The sequence below is a fragment of the Neofelis nebulosa genome, chromosome 5, assembly GCF_028018385.1.
Source record: "Neofelis nebulosa isolate mNeoNeb1 chromosome 5, mNeoNeb1.pri, whole genome shotgun sequence".
Classification (NCBI taxonomy): domain Eukaryota; kingdom Metazoa; phylum Chordata; class Mammalia; order Carnivora; family Felidae; genus Neofelis; species Neofelis nebulosa.
The window spans coordinates 36,828,616-36,848,088 of NC_080786.1; the positions used below are offsets into that span (position 1 = coordinate 36,828,616).

Below are 19,473 nucleotides of genomic sequence, written 5' to 3' on the forward strand. Positions count from 1 at the left end.
GCAGGTGGCCAATTGAATTACAATTTACCCTGTAGTAACTGTTTGAACTAGCCTATCACTCTGGTCAGAATTGGCACACAAGTTTGGTGGGAAAAAGGCGGGTTTAAAAATTGGCGCGCATTTGGCGGGCAAAAGGCAGGGTTTACATTCTTTGACGGTTAGGGGTTCCGCATTCCTATATGAGCCGGTTTCCAGTAAGGGTGTGCTCAGCGGCTTGACTAGGGTGAGGGAGTGTCTTAAGCAGTAAGTAGGTCATGTGGGGGTTATACATGACATGGTGGGTGTAGCACAAAATGGAGTTAGTCTTGCTCTGCTTGTCCAGGGGTAGGGGGTTTTTGTTAAATTCCTTGGGTCCCACATAACAGGCTTTTGATCCTTTTAACTTGTAACCTTGCAGTAAATCTTCGCTAGAGAAAAATTTAAAGTAAGACCCATACTACCAAAGCGCAGGGAACGTGGATGAATTTTGTTACTAAATCGAGCCAACAAAACCTGCGCATTACTGCTCCATCCAGGCTGATAGCTCCACGAGGCAAGCTTGTGGCAGGCCTCGGTAAATACTTTCTCAGGAGCAGTCCCCGAATCTTGGAAGAAAGATCCTAGCAGACAGTCAGTGCCCTTTATTTGAGGAAGAGGACTGGCTCTTTTCCGTGAAATGCTTTTTTACGCCACGTTGGGAAAAATCTATCTAGGCCTCTCCTGACAGCCATGGGAAAGCACAGGTGACACCCTCTTTCTGAGAATTTGATTACAATAAAACTGCGCTCGACTTTCTCCGAATCCTGCCTCTCTGCAACGTGCAGGGTTTGGATGCCCTCTGGGACCTCGATCTGGAACCCAGGGTCCTTCTGCGGCCCCAGGCCTTGTTCTGATAGGCTCAGTGGCCCTTGGCCCCCTTAACGGGGTTGTCCTTGGGCCGGGTTCCTAGCTGTGTTCTCCCTCGGGAAGGAGGTGGAGGCCGCTGCCTCCCTGGTGGAGTCTGGGGCCGTCGTAGTTCCCCACCCCCAGCCCCCACCCCGCCGTCGCACCAGGTAGGGTGTGGGCCTCGCGGGGCCGTCGTGCGTCCGCCGCTCCCCTGTCCCGCCGCCACCCTCCCGAGGCCTCGTCCTCCGCGCGGCGGTTCTCCGGGCGCCCCGGCCCGCGGGCTGAGGGTCGGGCCGACCTCTTCCAGCCAGGTCGCGTCCGCTACCCCGCGCCGGGGGCGGGCCGGGCCGGCAGAGCCGAGCCGCCGGCGTCCATTTTCTGGGCGGTGCTGTGTGGCGCAGCGGCCGGACTCGCGGGTCCGGAAGAGCCATGGACCCCCAGGGAAACGCGCTCGCGCCGGAGCAGTCGAGCCCTGTAAGTGCCACTCGCAGGGTCTGTGTGCGTGGCTGGGTGGGCGAGGTGCGGCCTGCGGACGCGGGGCCCCGGGCGCGGCCGGCCTGACCCCTCCTCTGCCCAGGAGGGAGCCCCGAAACCTGGCTGGCAGAGGGTGACGCAGAGCCGTGAGCTCTGCAAACGCTGGAAAACCGAGCAGCTGCAGAGACCGAGCGTCCGCAGGTGCCCGGACCCGGGGGCCTGCGCCCCAGCGAGGGAAGGGGGTCAACTGCAGAGCGGGGCAGGTGGCGCCGCATCTAGTGGCCCAACTGCGCGGCTGTGCTAGAGAGCGGGGGGTGGGGGGGAGAAATGCGCACCCAAGGGCCGGGGACGTTATGGGCTCAGGTCCAGCAGGCTCAGGAACTGCGCTGACAGTCGCAGCTCCCCTCCTCCGGCCTACGACTGGGACCCCAGTCCTGACCGAACGGGAAGCTGATGATTTTCTTGGTTCAGCACCAAGCCCCTGAAATTGAATGGGACGTGCAAAGGCAGGACCCTGCCCCCAGGGGTTTGCAATCTCAGCCTCTTCTGCAAGTAGTTAGGTCTGTTCTGTTGGTACAACACAACCGCCCGCTGTAAGCTGCTTCTTTGCAGAGTATATAATAAATCACCCGAGATTTCAGTCTGTCCGCGATTCCACTTTATAAGTCCTTCTCTTCTGTAGGTAAGTGACTAATTGCATTCTGGACTTTGGCCCTAATTGAATATTCCTTTTAAGGATCCATTATAAATGATATATGTTATGGTGTCTTATACATATTTTAAAGGTTAAAGACTTTTCTCCTAATTACGAAGCTCAACTCCTCCAGTCAGGTTGGCATGGTTAAAAAGAAACATAGGAGGATTTAGTCCGTTGTTTCAGAGAAACTTCTGGTGAAGTACTATATGTAAGTGTAGTGTTTTTCCAACAAGAGTAGGGACCCATTAGAAGATTGTGGAATCAGTTTAGTGCGTTACCGCAGGAATTTTTTTAAAGATATAAAACACATAATCCAATATGGAAAAGAATTGGACGGAAAATAATCAGAGTGCAATGCGTATAGTAAGTGTTGTTTTGAGACTTTGGGGTTTGTTTATATAATATAATTTTTTTAAAAGGTGAGTCACTGTCAAAAGTTTTTAAAACCCTTATTTACAGGTTAATAACCCAGGCTTTGGAATCAAATGAACCTCGGTTTAAGTCTCAGGTCTAACATAAACTACCTGTGTGACCTTGAATAGATTCTGTGACCTCTCGGAGCTTCTTTTTGTGTAGCCGTAAAATGGGGGATGTCTCCTACATCAAGGGGTATTATGAAGACTTTATGAAGTCATGTATGGCAGTCATTTTGCTCGGTGCTTAACTTATAGTAGGTGCTCAATACACATGCTAATGATAATTACTGTTGTTGAAACATCAAATCCTGGCACCCAGTCATGGGACGTTGTACTTTTTCTTTTTCTTTTTTCTTTTCTTTTCTTTTCTTTTCTTTTCTTTTCTTTTCTTTTCTTTTCTTTTCTTTCTTTCTTTCCTTTTTTTCTTTTTTAGGTCTTGATGTGGAGGAGATGGAGGACTCAGAACCAAGAATTTCCAAGTGATTTCTTCCAAAGCACAAGAAACTGTTAGTGCTGGTGTGTTCTGACTGAGGTAACTGAATTTGCATCTCTCCTTAGTGTGTATGAAATAAGAAACGGTTTTTCTGAGGGACTGAAGGACTCCCAAGGGGCATATGATTTGTGCCAGCGATCCAGTAGATTTGGGGATTGCAAAATGACGACACTTCAGTGAACTGTTATTAAGGAGACATGACGCGTGAGGCCCCTGTGATGCAGGGGGAACTAAGTGAAACGAGGCTTCAGGACGACTGGTGTCTTGTTCCAGTTCTGCCAGTGACTGTTGTGGGAGTTTCTATAAATCTCTTCATAGATCTCTAGCTTCTCCAGACCGGAAGGGCCCGCAGACATCATTGCGGCCCAGAGAGTTTAAATGACTCTTCAGGGTGACCCAGTGGGCTGGAGCAGAGGCAGGACTGCACCTTGGATCTCAGCTGCTCGGTCATGCAGCCAGCTCCAGGCTGCAGAGTGAGCACCACGCTAGGCACTGAGAGCACAGATGTGAAGCGCCCACCTCCAGGACACTTGCAGCGTGTGTTGGCAAGAACTGACAACCCAGCAGAGTGCTCTCTCTCTCTTTTTCTTACTTACTCCTCACAATACCCCTACAAGGTAAAAAAGAACAGGTGTGAAGGATTAAAGTGTGAAAATGCAGACAGGTCACGGAGGGCTTCATATCTCATGCTACATTTGTGGTGTACATTTCTGAATGCAGAACACTTTGCTAGGACCACAGAGTTCAAGGCAAAGTGCTTGCCCATGAGGAGCTTGCAACCTAAACTCCAAAGAGGTAGTCAGACGGTCAGTACCTGATGTTCACCCCTGCTTCTCCAGCAGTCGTAGTGGGATCTGTGATAGGAAGAAACCTGAGTAGCTGACATATCACAATTCTTGCCTCTCAATGCAGTTTTTCATTTTTTTCAAATTTAACATAAACTTCCATCCAACTATTAAAACTTATACTTTCGGGGCATCTGGGTGGCTCAGCCAGTTGAGCATCTGACTCGTGATCTCAGCTCAGGTCTTGATCTCACCGTCATGAGTTCAAGCCCCGCACTGGGCTCTGCTCAATGCATGAAGCCTACTTAAAGAATAAAAATAAATAAACGTATACTTTCAACTTATAAATGATAGTAAGGTCTTCTCCAGATTAATTCATTGATTTGTTCATTCAACAAATATTTCTTGAGCTCCCACAAGGCACGTGGGTATTCAAGACCAAACATACTACTATATTTTTAAAATCATGATATTAATCATGTTCAATCTTTTAGCACGGAATTATTTGTCCAACTATTGGAGATTTGTTATTGTTAACATGCTGGAATATCAGCTCCAAGAATGTTCGAGATTGACTCCTAAAGGATATATAGGTCTTTTTAAAAATCTTGAAATCTTAAGAAAGGAATTTCTTCTCTTTAAAATTTTGATTCTGCCGTTACTGTCACCTGCTTGTAGAAGTCTTTTATCTGTGCACTTAACCAGTAGACATAGAGGAAAGCAGTTTGGCAAGGGGGCTTTCTTTGACTTGAAATTCTCCCCTCTTGAGCTTTTTTTAAAAATTTTTTTTTTTAATGTTTATTTATTTTTGAGAGAGAGACAGAGCATGAACAGGGGAGGGGCAGAGAGAGAGGGAGACACAGAATCTGAAACAGGCTCCAGGCTCTGAGCTGTCAGCACAGAGCCCGACGCGGGGCTCGAACTCACGGACCGTGAGATCATGACCTGAGCTGAAGTCGGACGCTTAACCGACCGAGCCACCCAGGCACCCCTCCCCTCTTTAGCTTTGAAGGCTACCCAGGACTATGAGTGTTCAAAAGTAAAGCAATGTAAGAGCTACTTTAATTTACAGAGTAGAGTTAGAGATAGCTCCAGTAATCGCATCAAGCAACAGAAATCAGTTGTAAGTCTTGACTGCTCCTTGTAATAAACTTAACTCCAAATAGAACAAATGAGATGTTGAATGTGAATGTGCTTTGTAAACTTTTAGGAGTTCTATAAATGTTACGAAGCAAATATTTATTGAGTGCTCACATGAGTACGTCACCGTGCTAGAGAAAACAGATTCAACAGATCTGATCCCTTCCCTCTCAGGCCCTGTGATGTAGGTGAGGAAGTAAAAGATGCAGAAATAACTGTGGTAAATGCCAAAAGATATAGTTTGGTAATTTGAAAAGGAAGAGGTCTCTTTTTCTCCTAGGAGTCAAGGGACTCTTTCTTGAGAACAGGCATTTAAGCAAGTCCTTGAAGGAAGCGGAGTTTCCATCAAAGAGACGGGGAGAAGAGATCATGGAGCATGTTCAGGGAAAGGTAGTGAATCAAGCTGAGTTAGAACTGGCCTATAGAGGCATCCATCCGGTGGGAAATAAAACTGAGAACATTCAGTGCCAAACAGTACGGTCTTGAATGTCAGACTGGGAAATACGAATGTATTAGCCAGTAGGAGTTACTGAATATATTTGAACAGCTATGCATCAGGGGCATGCTCTTGTGGGTAGCTCATGGGGAGATCAATCAGGAGGAAAGGCAGGGCAGAAACCGGAGCCTTGAAGACCAGTGAGAAAGCTTCCACAGTCCACCAAGGAAAGGTGAGAGCGGGAGAGGGGAAGACCTAAAATGGGCGATAGCAGTGAAATGGGAAAGGGACAGATGCAAAGGAGAGAATTGATATAATCTGGCAGTAGAGAACGAATAGCTAAAGCCGCCCCTGAGATTTCCTAGGCAGTGCTGCCCACGAGGGAAACTTCAGAGGTGGGAAGGGGCTGCATTTGAGAGGGGCTGAGTTTGAGGCGGTCACATCCCCCTGACAGATACGGCCTTTGTGCTTCAGAGGAGGGCCTGGGCTAGCTTGGGAGTCATTAAGATACAAGAAAAGGTGGGAGGAGAGATTTTCTAGAGAGAGAATATAGGGAGGCAAAGGTTGAGAAAAGAAAGAAGGATGAAGGGAGGACCTAGAGGATGAGTCTGGCAAGAGAGCAGGACTCCAGCAGCCAGCAGAAGGGGGTTCCCGGTGGAGGGAGAACGGAAGTACCAGATGCTGGGGGGTGGGGGCTGGCCTCAGGATGGCCACTGGATTGACAAGGGCTAGATCATGTTTGTGATCTCCTTTGTGAGATGATATGACTTGCAGAATGAATATTAAATGGTTTCATTTCTAAGAGTTGGTAGCTTGCACAAATCAAGAATCACTATTAAATTTGACCCCAGCAAGGCCCAAAGCACACTTCCGATTACTAAAATTCCAGCTGTTAAATTTGGTTTTGATAGTAGTCATACACTTTATTCTGTTGTGAGCAGGCAGACCAAAGAATAACCGTCGACAGAATAAATTCTTCAAAAACTCCCATTTCTGTTGATACAAGAGGTTTTCTAAAAGTAATTTAATTCTTTTGCCTTTTACTAAAAGGGTATTGTATGATGTATGTTTTTGAGAGACAAAGAGCGAGAAAGAGTATGTATGTGGTGTATGTGTGTGTGTTTTCATGGGCATATGAGCTTAATACAATGGAATGAGAAGACTGGGGTCAGATAAATCTAGTTTCACAACCTCACCGGGCCATTTTCCAGGCTTGTGACTTCAGAAAAGTTATGTCTCGAAGCCTAACTTTTTCCATCTATAACTCAAATAAGATTATTTGAAGATTGAGTAATATATAATTTGGTCAGGATCGTACCATAGCAGGCAGTTAATAAGTGTTGATTCCTTTCCTCTTACAGCCTTGTATAGGTATGTAAATGTCTGTGTAATATGCATCTATACATAAAGCCTTATCCTTATGACTCATTTTAATGTGTTGATTTTATCACGGAAAGAGCATTTCTCCCACTGTAGCTAATCTATCCTGTGATAATTCAAGTGACTAGCAACTTAATGGATACGATTCCACCTGGGGAATTAAAATGTGGGTTCCCAGGCCCCTGACTCAGAGATTCTGATTATTTAGATTTGGGGGAGGGTCTAGGAATCTTCATTTTATTTTTATTTATTTTTTTAACGTTTATCATTTATTTTTGAGAGAGAGCAAGAGAGAGAAAGACAGAAGAACGTGAGCAGGGGAGGGGCAGAGAGAGAGGGAGACACAGAATCCGAAGCAGGCTCCAGGCTCTGAGCTGTCAGCCCAGAACCCGATGCAGGGCTCAAACTCACTAACCGTGAGATCATGACATGAGCTGAAGTTGGACACTTAACCGAATGAGCCACCCAGGCGCCCCACAGAGATCTTCATTTTAAACAGGCAGTGCAAGATGAGGATTAACAAATGCCAGTTTCTAGGAAGCAGATGAAGGGAGAGACCTGAGACTTGATATACCGGTTTCAAATCCATTTTCTATCAGAGATATGTCTATTTTCCAGTGTTTTATATTTGTATCATTAATGTTTATGGATTGTATTTGTAATAAGATAAAAACAAATGAGTGCCAGATAGTCAAGGGATGCTAGCATTTGTACCCCACTGTCTCTGTCTGCAGCACAGCATATCCACAGCAGTACGGGGTGACATGCCTCCGAGTCAGCTTCTCTTCCTATGGAGTCAGTGGTAACACCCTGTCCCCGTGCCCAGAGTTTGCAAAAGCAATGTAACTTTAAGTGTGGTGGCAAATAAATAACATATTTAGTGGTGGCAGTAAGATGTATCTTAATGTATTTTTCTAGGGTTGATAAACATCTCTGCCATTTGATTACATTTCTCTGTCTGCATCTTGGAATCATATAATTTTTAGGCTAGTTCACATCGCTTGTCTATCCCAACGTCACTTAATCTATGAAAAAATAACTGATCCTATATTTCCTCCTAGTCCTAGTTGTTTTCTTTGCTTATTCACAAGAAAGGATCGAGACATATGTATATTGATGTTTAAGCTATGTATAGAGAATATAAAACATACTCGATTTGTTCATATTGAGTTGTTCTTTGTGCTCCTTGCACATAATTTAAAAATCAGATGACTGGAATATGTTTATTAAAATTATCCTTTTATAATGCTGTTGGCATTCTGTTGATGGTTTGCTTCTTTTGGAGGATGCCAGTGGCCTGGAGCCTTCCTAGAGTTTCTCTGTCTGTTCTCATCGTGCCCAAGGGTAGAAGACAGAGCAGTTTTCATGAAGTGAATTCTATACCTTATGTGCAGTATTTTAGCCATTGTATTAGAACCTCAGAATAACCTGGCATGATGGAAATTGGGGCAAAGAAGCTTAGTAGGGAAGCTAATGAGATTTTCACACCCTGAGGTCTGATTCCAAAGTCCAGCATCTCTCAGGGGTAGGGAACCCCCTGTTGTTGTCCCCAGCCATATACAGAGAGTATGAAGTAGATCCGTGTTTCTGATATTAGCTCGAAGACTTAGAGTCCCTTGTCCTTGATATTATGGTAACCTCAGAATTTTTTACAAGAAGCAAGTGGAGCAAAGCTAACATGCAAACTTGAAATTGTTCAATAAATATTACCTATGTGCCAGGTGTCAGATTAGGACCCCACACTTGTGGCACCTCCCTGTCTCCTTCACCCCTGTCTCCCTCACCCCTGTCTCCCTCACCCGTGTCTCCCTCACCCCTGTCTCCCTCACCCCTGTCTCCCTCACCTATCCTTGTCTACTATCCATGTGCTGCTGCAAGCTTTCTTTTTAAAGTGAAAACACCAGTGGATTTCTACACTGATAAGATCCATCAATTTGTGTCTTTTTATAGCTGTTACTGTCCCTGTGCAGGGCTGAATGTTCCCAGAGTCACTGTGCCAGTTGAACGTTTAGAACAGTTCCTAGGGGGATTGCCCAGAGGTGCTCAACAAGTGTTTGTTGATTATCCTCTGAGATCCTGAAGCCTAAGGTGGGGAGAGGGAAGGAGCCCAGAGCCCTGCATAGGGAGGTTGGGGGAGACAAAAAACACCATGGCGTGAGAGACCAGACCAACCAGGAGGCCTAGGACTTGTCTCCGTGACCCACTGAGCCACCTTGGGAAGGAAAGTTGTAGAGCTTTGCTGGCTTGGTTTCCACATCTGTAACCATAGAAGGTTTGGCTCAGTGATTATTGAGGTTCCTTCTAGCTCTAAGATGCAGTAAATCTGTTCCCTCTCCAGCAGAAAAACAGAGGTGCTGGGACAAGCGGGTGGAAAGGGGAAGCAAGAGTTAACTCCGTGTTTAAGGTCTTCCGGGGATCCTGATTTCAGAGTTCCATCTGACTGTCCTCATAGACAGACTAGTACCAGCCAGAGTTTGGGTTCTGCTTTTACCCTCTACACTTTTGAGGCAAGTGTATGAATTTAAGGGTGGGAGATTGTTTGGGGGAAAATTAAGATTCTTACAAAAAGACAGAGCCTGGCTAGGAATCAATCAAGAGATGATAAAATAGGAGGTAGGGAATCATGGTTTTCAAATTTCTTCGCTAGAAAGAACCTCAGAAATGAAATAGCCCAACCTCCTCACATTCTAGATAAAGATATAGGAGTCCAGGGAAGTGCTAGGACTTTAACTCAAGATCACACAGCTAGTAGCAAGCTGGGAACAGAACCCAGTGACCAGTGCCCAGTCCAGTATGTTCTCTGCAGAAACAGGTGGGTCCTGTCTTAAGGCAGGTTATAAGGAGAGCAGAAGATGGCAATGAGCAAGCAAATCGTAAAGAGAGGCTGAACCTGTTCTGCTGGAGAGCGGACCATAATGCCTGTTGGCCTTGTAGTACACAGTAGGACACCATGATGCAAAACTTCCATCCTGTTGACCAGTGGACTCTTGTCAATTAAAGTAGTCGAGAAATTTTCTTTTTAAACTGGGAGAGGCAGAAGGTGGTTTCCTTTTTTTTTTTTTTTTAAGTAGTTTTTATGCCCAGTGTGAAGCCCAACACAAGGCTTGAACTCATGACCCTGAGCTGAGATCAAGAGTTGGCCACTTAACCAACTGAGCCACCCAGGTGCCCCGGCTTCCTTTTTTTAAAGCGTTTTTTTCTCTCTTACTCCAGTGTAAATTACTACGCTATAAAATAATTTAATTTTGATAGGAATTAAATATTTTCTGAATGAATATGAAGAGGAAGACCCAGCTTTCACTGGCCATTTCAATGCCTGTGTTTTGCTGACTCCTTTTGCTGGCCGCTTTTATACGTGTGTTTATCCTATGCTGCGTTTTCATGAGAAACCAGTGGCTATTTAAATCCTAGAGGAGCATCCTGAGGTTATTTCAGCAATCCATGAAGGCAGGCTTTGTGTAAGGTGAGATAGATGGGAGCTGTCACTTCCTGCTTCGTGAGTTGGATATTGTTTCCAGGCCCCGTTTTGTCTGTGTTATTTTTCCTGTTCATGTGTTAGAACAACTTCTGATTATTTGTAGAGTTGTTTACAATTAGATAATAAGACTACCAATTCAGTAAAGACAAAGCAGAATTTCTTATCTTGCCAGGCAAGAGACCCAAACTTGTATGCATTTTCACGTAGGCATAGAGATTTCTGATTAACTCTGATAGAACATTGATTCACTTCTAGACCAAAGTGAGGACTTCCTTTTTTTTTAATTAAAAATAATTTTTTTATTGTTTATTTTTGAGACAGAGAGAGACAGAGCATGGGGGGCAGGGGAAGGGCAGACACACACACACACACACACACACACACACACACACACACACACAAACTGAAGCAGGCTCCAGGCTCTGAGCTGTCAGCCCAGAGCCCAACTGGGGGCTCAAACTCACGAGCCATGAGATCATGACCTGGGCCAAAGTCGGATGCTTGACCGACTGAGCCACCCAGATGCCCCCAGGATTTCCTTTTTTATTTTTAAAAATTTTTTTTTTTTCAACGTTTTTAATTTATTTTTGGGACAGAGAGAGACAAAGCATGAACGGGGCAGGGGCAGAGAGAGAGGGAGACACAGAATCGGAAACAGGCTCCAGGCTCCGAGCCATCAGCCCAGAGCCTGACGCGGGGCTCGAACTCACGGACCGCGAGATCGTGACCTGGCTGAAGTCGGACGCTTAACCGACTGCGCCACCCAGGCGCCCCAGGATTTCCTTTTTTAAAAATCTACTCAGCATTCTGGTCTGTCCCTGCCTATACCTGTTTATTCTGGTCTTGTAGTCCCTGACATGAGCTCAAAGAGCAAGTCTTCTCAAGGTCCCAGTGCTGTCTTTATGCTCATGGCTGGAAGCAGCTAGGACTGTGTCACAGCAGCCAGAGTTATACCTGCTTCCTGGGTGCCCGCTGCAGAACCATATTTTCTGCCCTGTGTTCTCCCCTTACCTTGGACTGATGTGAGTTCCACCTTTGCTTTAATGGGAGGACCACCTTGAGTAAGCAGAAGGCACTAGGATAGATGGAAACAGCAGTGAGGTGGCAAAGAAATGAAGCCCTGAATGGGGTTTTACTCAGACGTTAGAGAACTGGCCTACCCTGAGTGCTGTAAATAGGGTTAAAAAAAGAACGTGACCTTTGAAATTTTTCCTGTCAAGGTCTAGCAATTCTGGAGTTTCTGTAGCCAGTATACACTGTAAGTTGACTTTTTGCACCAAAGCACCGTTAATTACCCGGGAAACACATCTTTTCTTAAACGAGTATACGCTATAGAGTGAGTCTCTTACCCTGTTTTGTTGTGTATTTAATATTCTTGATATTTGGTTTTGGTTTTGACATTTTCAGGAAATCACTCAAGAGCTTTTTGCCACATTTGAATCATCATCTATTTTAAGACTTTCTTTTCTATTTATTGTTATGAGTTTCTGATAAGATGATTTGCGCGTCTTTCTATTTTAGGAAATCCTTTTTGAGGCCTTTTTTTTTTTTTTTAAATGAAGTTTAAGTAGGAGTCTTACCTCTAATCCTAGTAGCTACCTTACATTAAAAATGACCTATTTCTTCGCCCCATGAGGTTCCCTTGCTTAGGGAGGATAAAAAAAAAAGTCGGGTGATTAGTCATTGTGGCGTTCCACAAACAAATCCTTTGGAGGCCATGATTTATGTTACTGATCGGGGAAAAAAAGGTTATATCTGTCTCTAGACAATTACTGTCGTGAAAGTTAAGTGCCGTATATTCCCAGAAGGTCCCCCGAGTGTCCTGTTTGTTGTGTTCAGGTTTCCGAACCCGGTGGCCATTTTCTGTGAGTTTGAATCCCTGTGTGAAGCCCCTCCCACTGTGGAGTCTATGAGCATTTTGTTTTCTAAAATGAAAGCACAAGCAGAAACTCGAGCTGTTCTGCAGAACAGCCTGTTCTTCAGATTTTTTTAAATCAGTATATTCAAAAGCATAGTTTTTTAAACAGCCTATTGTGGGTTTTTATTTGCAGCAGGTTTGGGTTTGTTTGGAGGAGTTTACTATTTTTTTTAGTGTAGAGAGCTTATTTATCGCTGTAACTGCTCTCTGTTTTCCCCCAGATACTTTCAGTCAAACAGGTGAGCGAGGGGGGAGGGAACTATTTTGATACCTGACTAAGGCCAGAAACCTTCATTCAGTTTCGAGTTAGTTTCTTTTGGTGTGAGATTGGCAAAACCTCACTGGAACTCTCAGTCCCTTTGATATTCCTTCCTCCTCCTGCCTTTTCCACCCACCAGTTTTCCCCAGGCAATTTCTTTTGTCTCAGCCGCTGTGTGTCCATTTGTGTGACCAGCCAGAGTTTTTGTAGCATTTTCACGGTACAGAAGCTCTTGTGCCTCCAGTTGTACGCCAGACCTACGGACAGGCTTGCTTGACAGCTCTCCCAGTCACCTGTATCTCCTGGACCCAGGGAGGAGGTGACTGTTTCACAATCCTGTGCCACCTCGGGGATCTATGCTGCCATGCCTGGCCTCACTCCAGAGATTGCAGTGTTTCCAGTGGTGGCTTCAGACTGGAAAAATGGGAGGTGGAAGAGAAGTCAAGGAAAACACAGGAGGAGGAAACGTGTGTGCAAGGAAAGTACGTACATGGATTCGAATATATGAGAGCTCGGGTCCATGAAAATGATCCCTGTGCATTGGCATTTCACCAGGGGGGAACATGCTGTGGACTGCGGACTGTGTGTTGACAGTGGGGAGCAAGCGTGGCGGAACAGGGAAGAAGCTCAGCAGCTTTTCTCCAGGAGGTCCCCACTGGTGTCAGAGACCAAAAGGATCAGCTCTGCACCCCCACCCCTATGCCCAGGGTCTCTGGAGCAGAATTTGCTTCCTTGGGTTGATCACCATTGTTCTGTTGAGCACTTTGCAAAAATTCCCTGGAGCCACTTGTGATCTTGGTAGATACGCGTTATTGTGTGGATCCCACTGTTTGAAGCCCAGACTGCCAGGTTGTCCAGGCTGCATTTCTGTGTCTAGCTTTTGGAATTGTCATTTGTGTGATACAGTGGTGAAGCACGGTGTCATTCAGAATACTCTGACCCAGGAAGGAACTACTGGTAAAAGCCTGTGCATTCTCAGCAATTATTGCTTCCCTCACTATATCATCTGCTAACGATGAATATGGAATCTCTTTTGGAAAGGAAAGCAGGGTGCCTCCAGGAGTATGAATCTGATTTTGAGGAGCTAGAGTTGACCTTGTGGTTGACGTGACTTTTGAAGCAAAGTGAAGAGTTTGATATCTGCCACTCTGCCCCCTAGGATTCATATATTAAGAAACTTTCGGGGCGCCTGGGTGGCTCAGTCGGTTGAGCGTCCGACTTCAGCTCAGGTCACGATCTCGCAGTCTGTGAGTTCGAGCCCCGCGTCGGGCTCTGGGCTGATGGCTCAGAGCCTGGAGCCTGTTTCGGATTCTGTGTCTCCCTCTCTCTCTGCCCCTCCCCTGTTCATGCTCTGTCTCTCTCTGTCCCAAAAATAAAATAAACGTTAAAAAAAAATTAAAAAAAAAAAAAGAAACTTTCCACTTGGGCATGAACAAACTGGAGGGATCCTGAAGAAATATTGTGTGACCCAAATACACTCCATGTTAAGGCTTCTCACCACCTATCCTTCATTAAGATGGAATACTTCAGTAGTTTTGGAAGCTTGGATACTGATACCTCACCATATAATTTTTAGGAGGGCATTGAATCACAGTGCAGAGATGGAAACGTTATAGGCAGAATAAAACTTTTAAGTGATTTCTACTTAGGTTATTATAGATTAGGGTCTAAAGTTCAGATACATATGGTGGCAAGAAGATAATATGAACGTTCAATGTGGGCTGGGTATAAGAAGATAGAATAGTGAAATTGGGGCAAACTGGAGGCTTGAAAATTTTTTTAAGTACTGGAGGGCCAAATGAAACATATCGACAGGCTGAATTCAGCCTCCGGACTGCTTGCCTGCCAATTATAGAGCCACACCATCTGACTCAGGCCACCAACCTGGATTTCCTCAGTGGCAGCCTGCCCAGTCTTTTCTTGCAGAGCATTGGGACTGAAGTTCTTTAAGACCCATCCCAAGGAAAGGTCATGGCCATTGAGCCTTCTCCATGTCACAGCAAATAAGGGAACCACTTTGAATATAAACGGTGTCTGGTCTCATACTGGCAAAGCCATTTGTCAGTAGAATCAGCAGCAAAACACAACATGTATGTCCAAGGACATCTGGGGGACATCTTGAGAGGCATCAGACATAGCAGCCTTGATTAAGCTGCCTAGTGCTCACTGTGCCCATCCCAGGATAGAACAGGAAGAACCCACCAAAAGCAGCCACTCCCTGTTCAGGCATGTTCCTCCTGAGGCGGCTGAATGAAGCCAAGACTGCAGAGGCTAACCTGGCTGGCATCAGGCCATGGGGTGACAGTGAGGGACAGCAGGCATTTCATGAAATAGTCTCTAGCATTGACTTGCTTAGCCCAAAGATGCTTTCTGAAATATCAAGCATTTAGCTACTGCCTAGCTAGTCCCAGACTGGGACAGTGTGAGAATTGGCCTCTCTCTGTTGACACTTGATTGACCTTCTGCACATCCTGGAATTTAAAATGCCTTGCCTTTTTTATAAATATCTTTTAACCACTCCTGTTTTCCTTAGCTCTCTCGGTGCAGAGTGAATCATAATGTCTGTAAAGCACTTAGCACAGGGCCTAGCATGTAGAAAGTGCTCAGTAAATATTAGCTCTTCCTGTCATTGGCATCATTGGCATCACCATTATAACTATTATAATTTCACCAGCAGGTAAAGGAACTTAGTTTCCTTAAACCTGAAATCCAGTTGTACACCTCAGCCATCTCCACCCTGACATAAATGAAGATGGACCACATACATGTGACCCACTGTATCTGAAAATGCACTTGACAAGATGCCCAGCTGACTCATGCACATGAATGTTTGGGGAACACTGCTCTAGATGCTGTGGTAAAGCAGAGACAGACTTGTGTAGAGATTGGTCCTTGTGGGTGTGCTAGCTAGAAGATGCTTTCGGATAGTCTTAGAGGGTAGGGACATCTTGGGGGATGTACCTGTTGCATTATACTGTAAGGATGTATGATGGGGTGGTTTTGACCACACCAGGAATCTGATTCTGAAGGCTAGTGTTCCTGAGCCATGACTTTAACCTCAGCCTAGCATGTGGTTCCTTTCCACCTGCCCCACGCCCCACTGACCTTCTGGCCAGGCAAACCATGTTGCCAAGAAAGGAAATTCCTATGTTAAGAGGCCAGAAAACCTTTACGTGTCAGGGAACCGACACAAGCAATTATGGTGTAGGACTTTAGTGGTGGAACATGTATCAGTGTAAAAATGAGGAGGGATGTGGTCTCAGTAAAGGTGCGGGGACCCCGGGAGGCATGAGAAGGAAGGTGTAACTGAACCTTGTTTAATGTTGGTGACTGAGAGTTTTGCCTGCTCCTAAGGAAACATTTGGAAAGATAGAAGTAACCAATCCTGTGCTGCCTCGGTGACTTGTCTGGACTGAAAGCTACTAGAGTGGTGAGGACAAAGTGGCCACAGTATCTGAGATAATGAAGCCTAACTTCATATCAAATTAATTTAGTCTAGAAAGTGAATTAATGAAAAGTCTTTTCAGCCCTTCAAAGCTTTCACTTGTATTTTGAGGGAACCATGGTCTAGCATTTGTTAATTTATGATTGTGGTGATTTTTTCCAGTCTGCATAGTACTTTCAGATGGCCTTGTGCGCTGCACTCTTAGCAGCCCGGGGTCCCTTGGGCAGCGTAAGACTTGGAAGTGTAGCTGCTGATTTTAGTCCCTGAAATAGTTCTCTCTCTCCCTCTTTCTTCCTCTTCTTCCTGCTACTGTCAGGGAACTTAGCTTGGAGTTCTGGATCTCAGTCCCCTCTCCCATTTATCCAGATGGGTTTTTGCCATGGGGTCAGTAGTAGGTTGAATGGTGGCCGCCAAAAGAGGTGTTCGTATCCCGATGCTGTGCATATGACCTTATTTGGAAAAAGGGTCTTTGCAGATGTAGGTTAGTTAAGGATATTGAGATGAATTCATTCTGAATTGTGGGGTGGGCCCTAAATCCAATGACAACTGGCCTTATAAGAAACACACAGAGGAGCAACCCATAAAGAAAAGTCCATGTGAAGACATAGGCAGAGATTAGAGTGACACAGCCACAAGCCAGAGAATGCCTAGAGCCATCAGAAGCTGGGAAAGGCAAGGAAGGATTGTCCCCTAGCATCTTCAGAAAGAACACGGCCCTGCTGATACCTTGAGTGCAAACTCCAGCCTCCAGAACTGTGAGAGAAGAAATTTCTGTCGTAAGTCACCGAGTTGGTGGTAACTTGTTAACAGCATTATTAAGAAACTGATGCAGTGTCCAGTCCTAGTCTTGATTCAGAAATGCCTGAGAACTTGTGAAAAACGACTCTCTGGGGCTTTACCCCCTGACCATTCTGATTCTGTCAGTCTGGAGTGGCACTAAGAAACTAAAGTTTTAATGAGGACCTCCAGGTGATCCTGATACATCCATTACCCCTCAGGAGTGGTATTCCTCAGGCTCCTTCTGTTCATCCACTTTACTTTCCTTGGGCAGTATCCCTGCTCATGTCTGCGACCACCTCCTCCATGCCTGCCAGTGCACTGCACATCTGAATCTTCAGGCCGGCTTGCTTTCAACAGCAGAGTCTGTTTTGGAAGCCTGTTGACTGAGAGCATCACCTGCGTATTCCGCAGGCTCCTCAGGGAGCACAGACTTTATTATCCTCCTCCCAAACCAGCTCTTTGATCAGGTTCCCTACCTGCCAGTGGCACATTGAGGCAATGGTATCGGGGTGTAAACCCTTCCCTCTCTCTTTCCTCTCATTTCTGGTGAGTTGATTCTTCCATCCAAATAGCTGTCAGATCTTTCTCTCCTCTTCCCCACCTTCCCTTTGCCTTCTTTCTACACTCCCTGTAGACATCCTTCTTACCAAATGGTTTCCAGAATGATCTGCCTGCAAATTTGTCAAATGATTCTCACTTAAAATCTTTTAAATGATTCACGATTGTCCAGGCTGCACATTAGAATCATCTGGAGGGGCGCCTAGATGGCTCAGTCACTTAAGCACCTGACTCTTGATTATGGCTCAGGTCACGATCTCACAGTTTGTGAGTTTGAGCCCCATGTGGGCTCTGCGCTGACAGTATGGAGACTGCTTGGGATTTTCTCCCTCTCTGTAACCACCCCCCACTTGCTCGCTCTCTGTCTCTCTGAAAATAAATAAATAAATGTAAAAAAATCTCAGTAGTCAGTATTCACCCAAGACCAAACAAACCAGAATCTCGAGTTGGAGCCTGCTTGTTGGTTTTTTATCCAGTTCCTGTGGGTGACTCCAATATGCTAGGCTGGAGGATAAAATCCAAAGTCTTGGTAACATTCAGAACTCTTGACACCTGGGTCCCTGCCAGTCTGTCCCTCTCTGTCTCCATCAGGCCCTGTCCACACCCTGTGTGGCAGCCATTCCCCACCTCTTCGCCATTCCCCAAATCTATCATTCTATCTCATGCCTCCTTGCCTTCGCTCAGACCTCTGCCTGGAGATAGAATGCCTTTTTCTCTTTTCGATTTCAAAGAAATGCTCTGCATCTTTCAGGACTCCATTCCACCTCTCTTTCCCTGACTCTCCTTCCCCCAACTGTTTAAGCCTGCCTCCTTCGGAGTCCTGGGCACACTCACTCGAGTGTGATCATCACGGAGGAGCTGTTTGTGTGCATGCCTGTCTCTTCATTAGACTGTGGGCTCCAGGTGGTTGCTGAATGAGGGAAGAAATAAAGGATTAAACAAAGCTAAGGGGTTGAAATAGTGTTTCTGCTTCTCTGAATTATTGGGCCCATGCTGCCTTACACCTCATCAGACACCTGTTAAGAAAACAAAGGTCTACTTGGTTTTAATGACCGTAATGAAGTTTTAGTAGAAGTAGAAATAGTAGTATATAATACCATTAATTGAACACTTCCTAGCTAGGTTCTCTATAGTCGTTACTTCGTTTAACTGACCCAATAATCATCTCAGGTATCATTCCCATTTTACAGAACGAATTAAACAAAATGTTGTGCCATCACATAATGCAAGGTGGCAGAGAATACAAAGCGGAATGCAGACATGGTCACCTGGTTGGCAGGTGTTAATGGTTTGTAGGCCGGTCAGGAAAAACTGGATCTGTTGGTCAAATGGCTATTGATATATAATCTTTTGAATGGCATATTCACATTTGACACTGAATTTGGCACACACACACAAAAACAGAGCCATTAAACATAATACTCAAAAGATGAGATGGTGATTCATATTTATTAATAGCATTTGGAATCACGTAAATACAGTCTTCCTTTTAAGTATGCTAGAAGGAGTTTGTGACCCACAGTCACAAGATCAGGGTCAAAAACCCAACCTGGCCAATTACATGATATGTGGTGTTAGGATTTGGCTTAATTTTTCTGAGCCTCGGTGTCTTCATCTTTGAAATGGAAATAGTATTTCACAGCCCAGAGTGGTATTGTGAGAAAGAAAATGAAATGGTACGTATGAAAGTGATCTGTAAATGGCCTAAGGCTAAGCAGGAATAAAGCTGAGTGTTCTTGTCCTTCTTCTGCATTTGGGTCCAGAAGATTGGCCTTTAGAAAAGTGTCAGGATGGAGAAGGTGGTGTCCTGCTGGGTCAGTGAATATGGGCACCGAGTATGGGCACCGAGGCAGTTCGTTGCAGGTTGTCTGATTTCCTGGTGGGGCAGGGTATCAGGAGGCTGGGTTGTGAGCCCCAGAAAACCAAATGGCACGAGCTAGTTAGGGAGGATGTGGGAATGAGGAAGAGTGGTTAGAAAATTAGAGTCTTCCGCTTACTGAAACAACAGAGCTGAGAGAATGTAACTGGTCAGGGTTTTGCATTGGTTCACCTGTAACCGAGGACCAGCCCAGGGATCATGGATCGACTCCAGGGAGCTGGTTCTTTTGAATAAAAGGTTTCTTTTCTGCAGCTCAGAAGTTTTCTGGATCTCAGCACAAGAGCTCACTTACCCTGAGGTCTCAGTGTCTTGATTCCAAACATATTAAGGCATTAACACAGACGGAGATGTTCTTCACAGGGCCACTTCCTCATAGTGTAGATTCAACCTGCTTCCTCACCAAAAATGAAATCAAGGCTTTATGTGTTTTATCCTGATACGTTGAAAAATATTTTCCAAGTCCCAATCTTG

At 45.3% G+C, this 19,473-nt stretch overlaps 1 protein-coding gene across 12 annotated transcripts in view; it reads left to right on the plus strand.

Moving 5' to 3' along the window:
- The window catches only part of ZBTB38 (zinc finger and BTB domain containing 38), a 172,567-nt gene that overhangs the window by 90,798 nt on the left and 62,296 nt on the right, over positions 1-19,473 (plus strand). For 6 of the 12 annotated variants that reach the window (XR_009261822.1, XR_009261820.1, XM_058730060.1 and 3 more), the window contains one exon: positions 2,885-2,983. The exons of 2 other annotated variants lie outside the window; for them this stretch is intronic. Coding sequence is in view for 1 of the 10 variants with exons in the window: in XM_058730056.1 (XP_058586039.1) it covers positions 1,294-1,338 (45 nt within the window). In the remaining 9 variants the exon portion in view is untranslated. Of the gene's footprint in view, positions 1-301; positions 1,339-1,710; positions 2,021-2,884; positions 2,984-19,473 lie in introns of those variants that run through there. 4 more of the 12 variants (XR_009261821.1, XM_058730059.1, XM_058730063.1 and 1 more) reach the window with 4 other exon arrangements.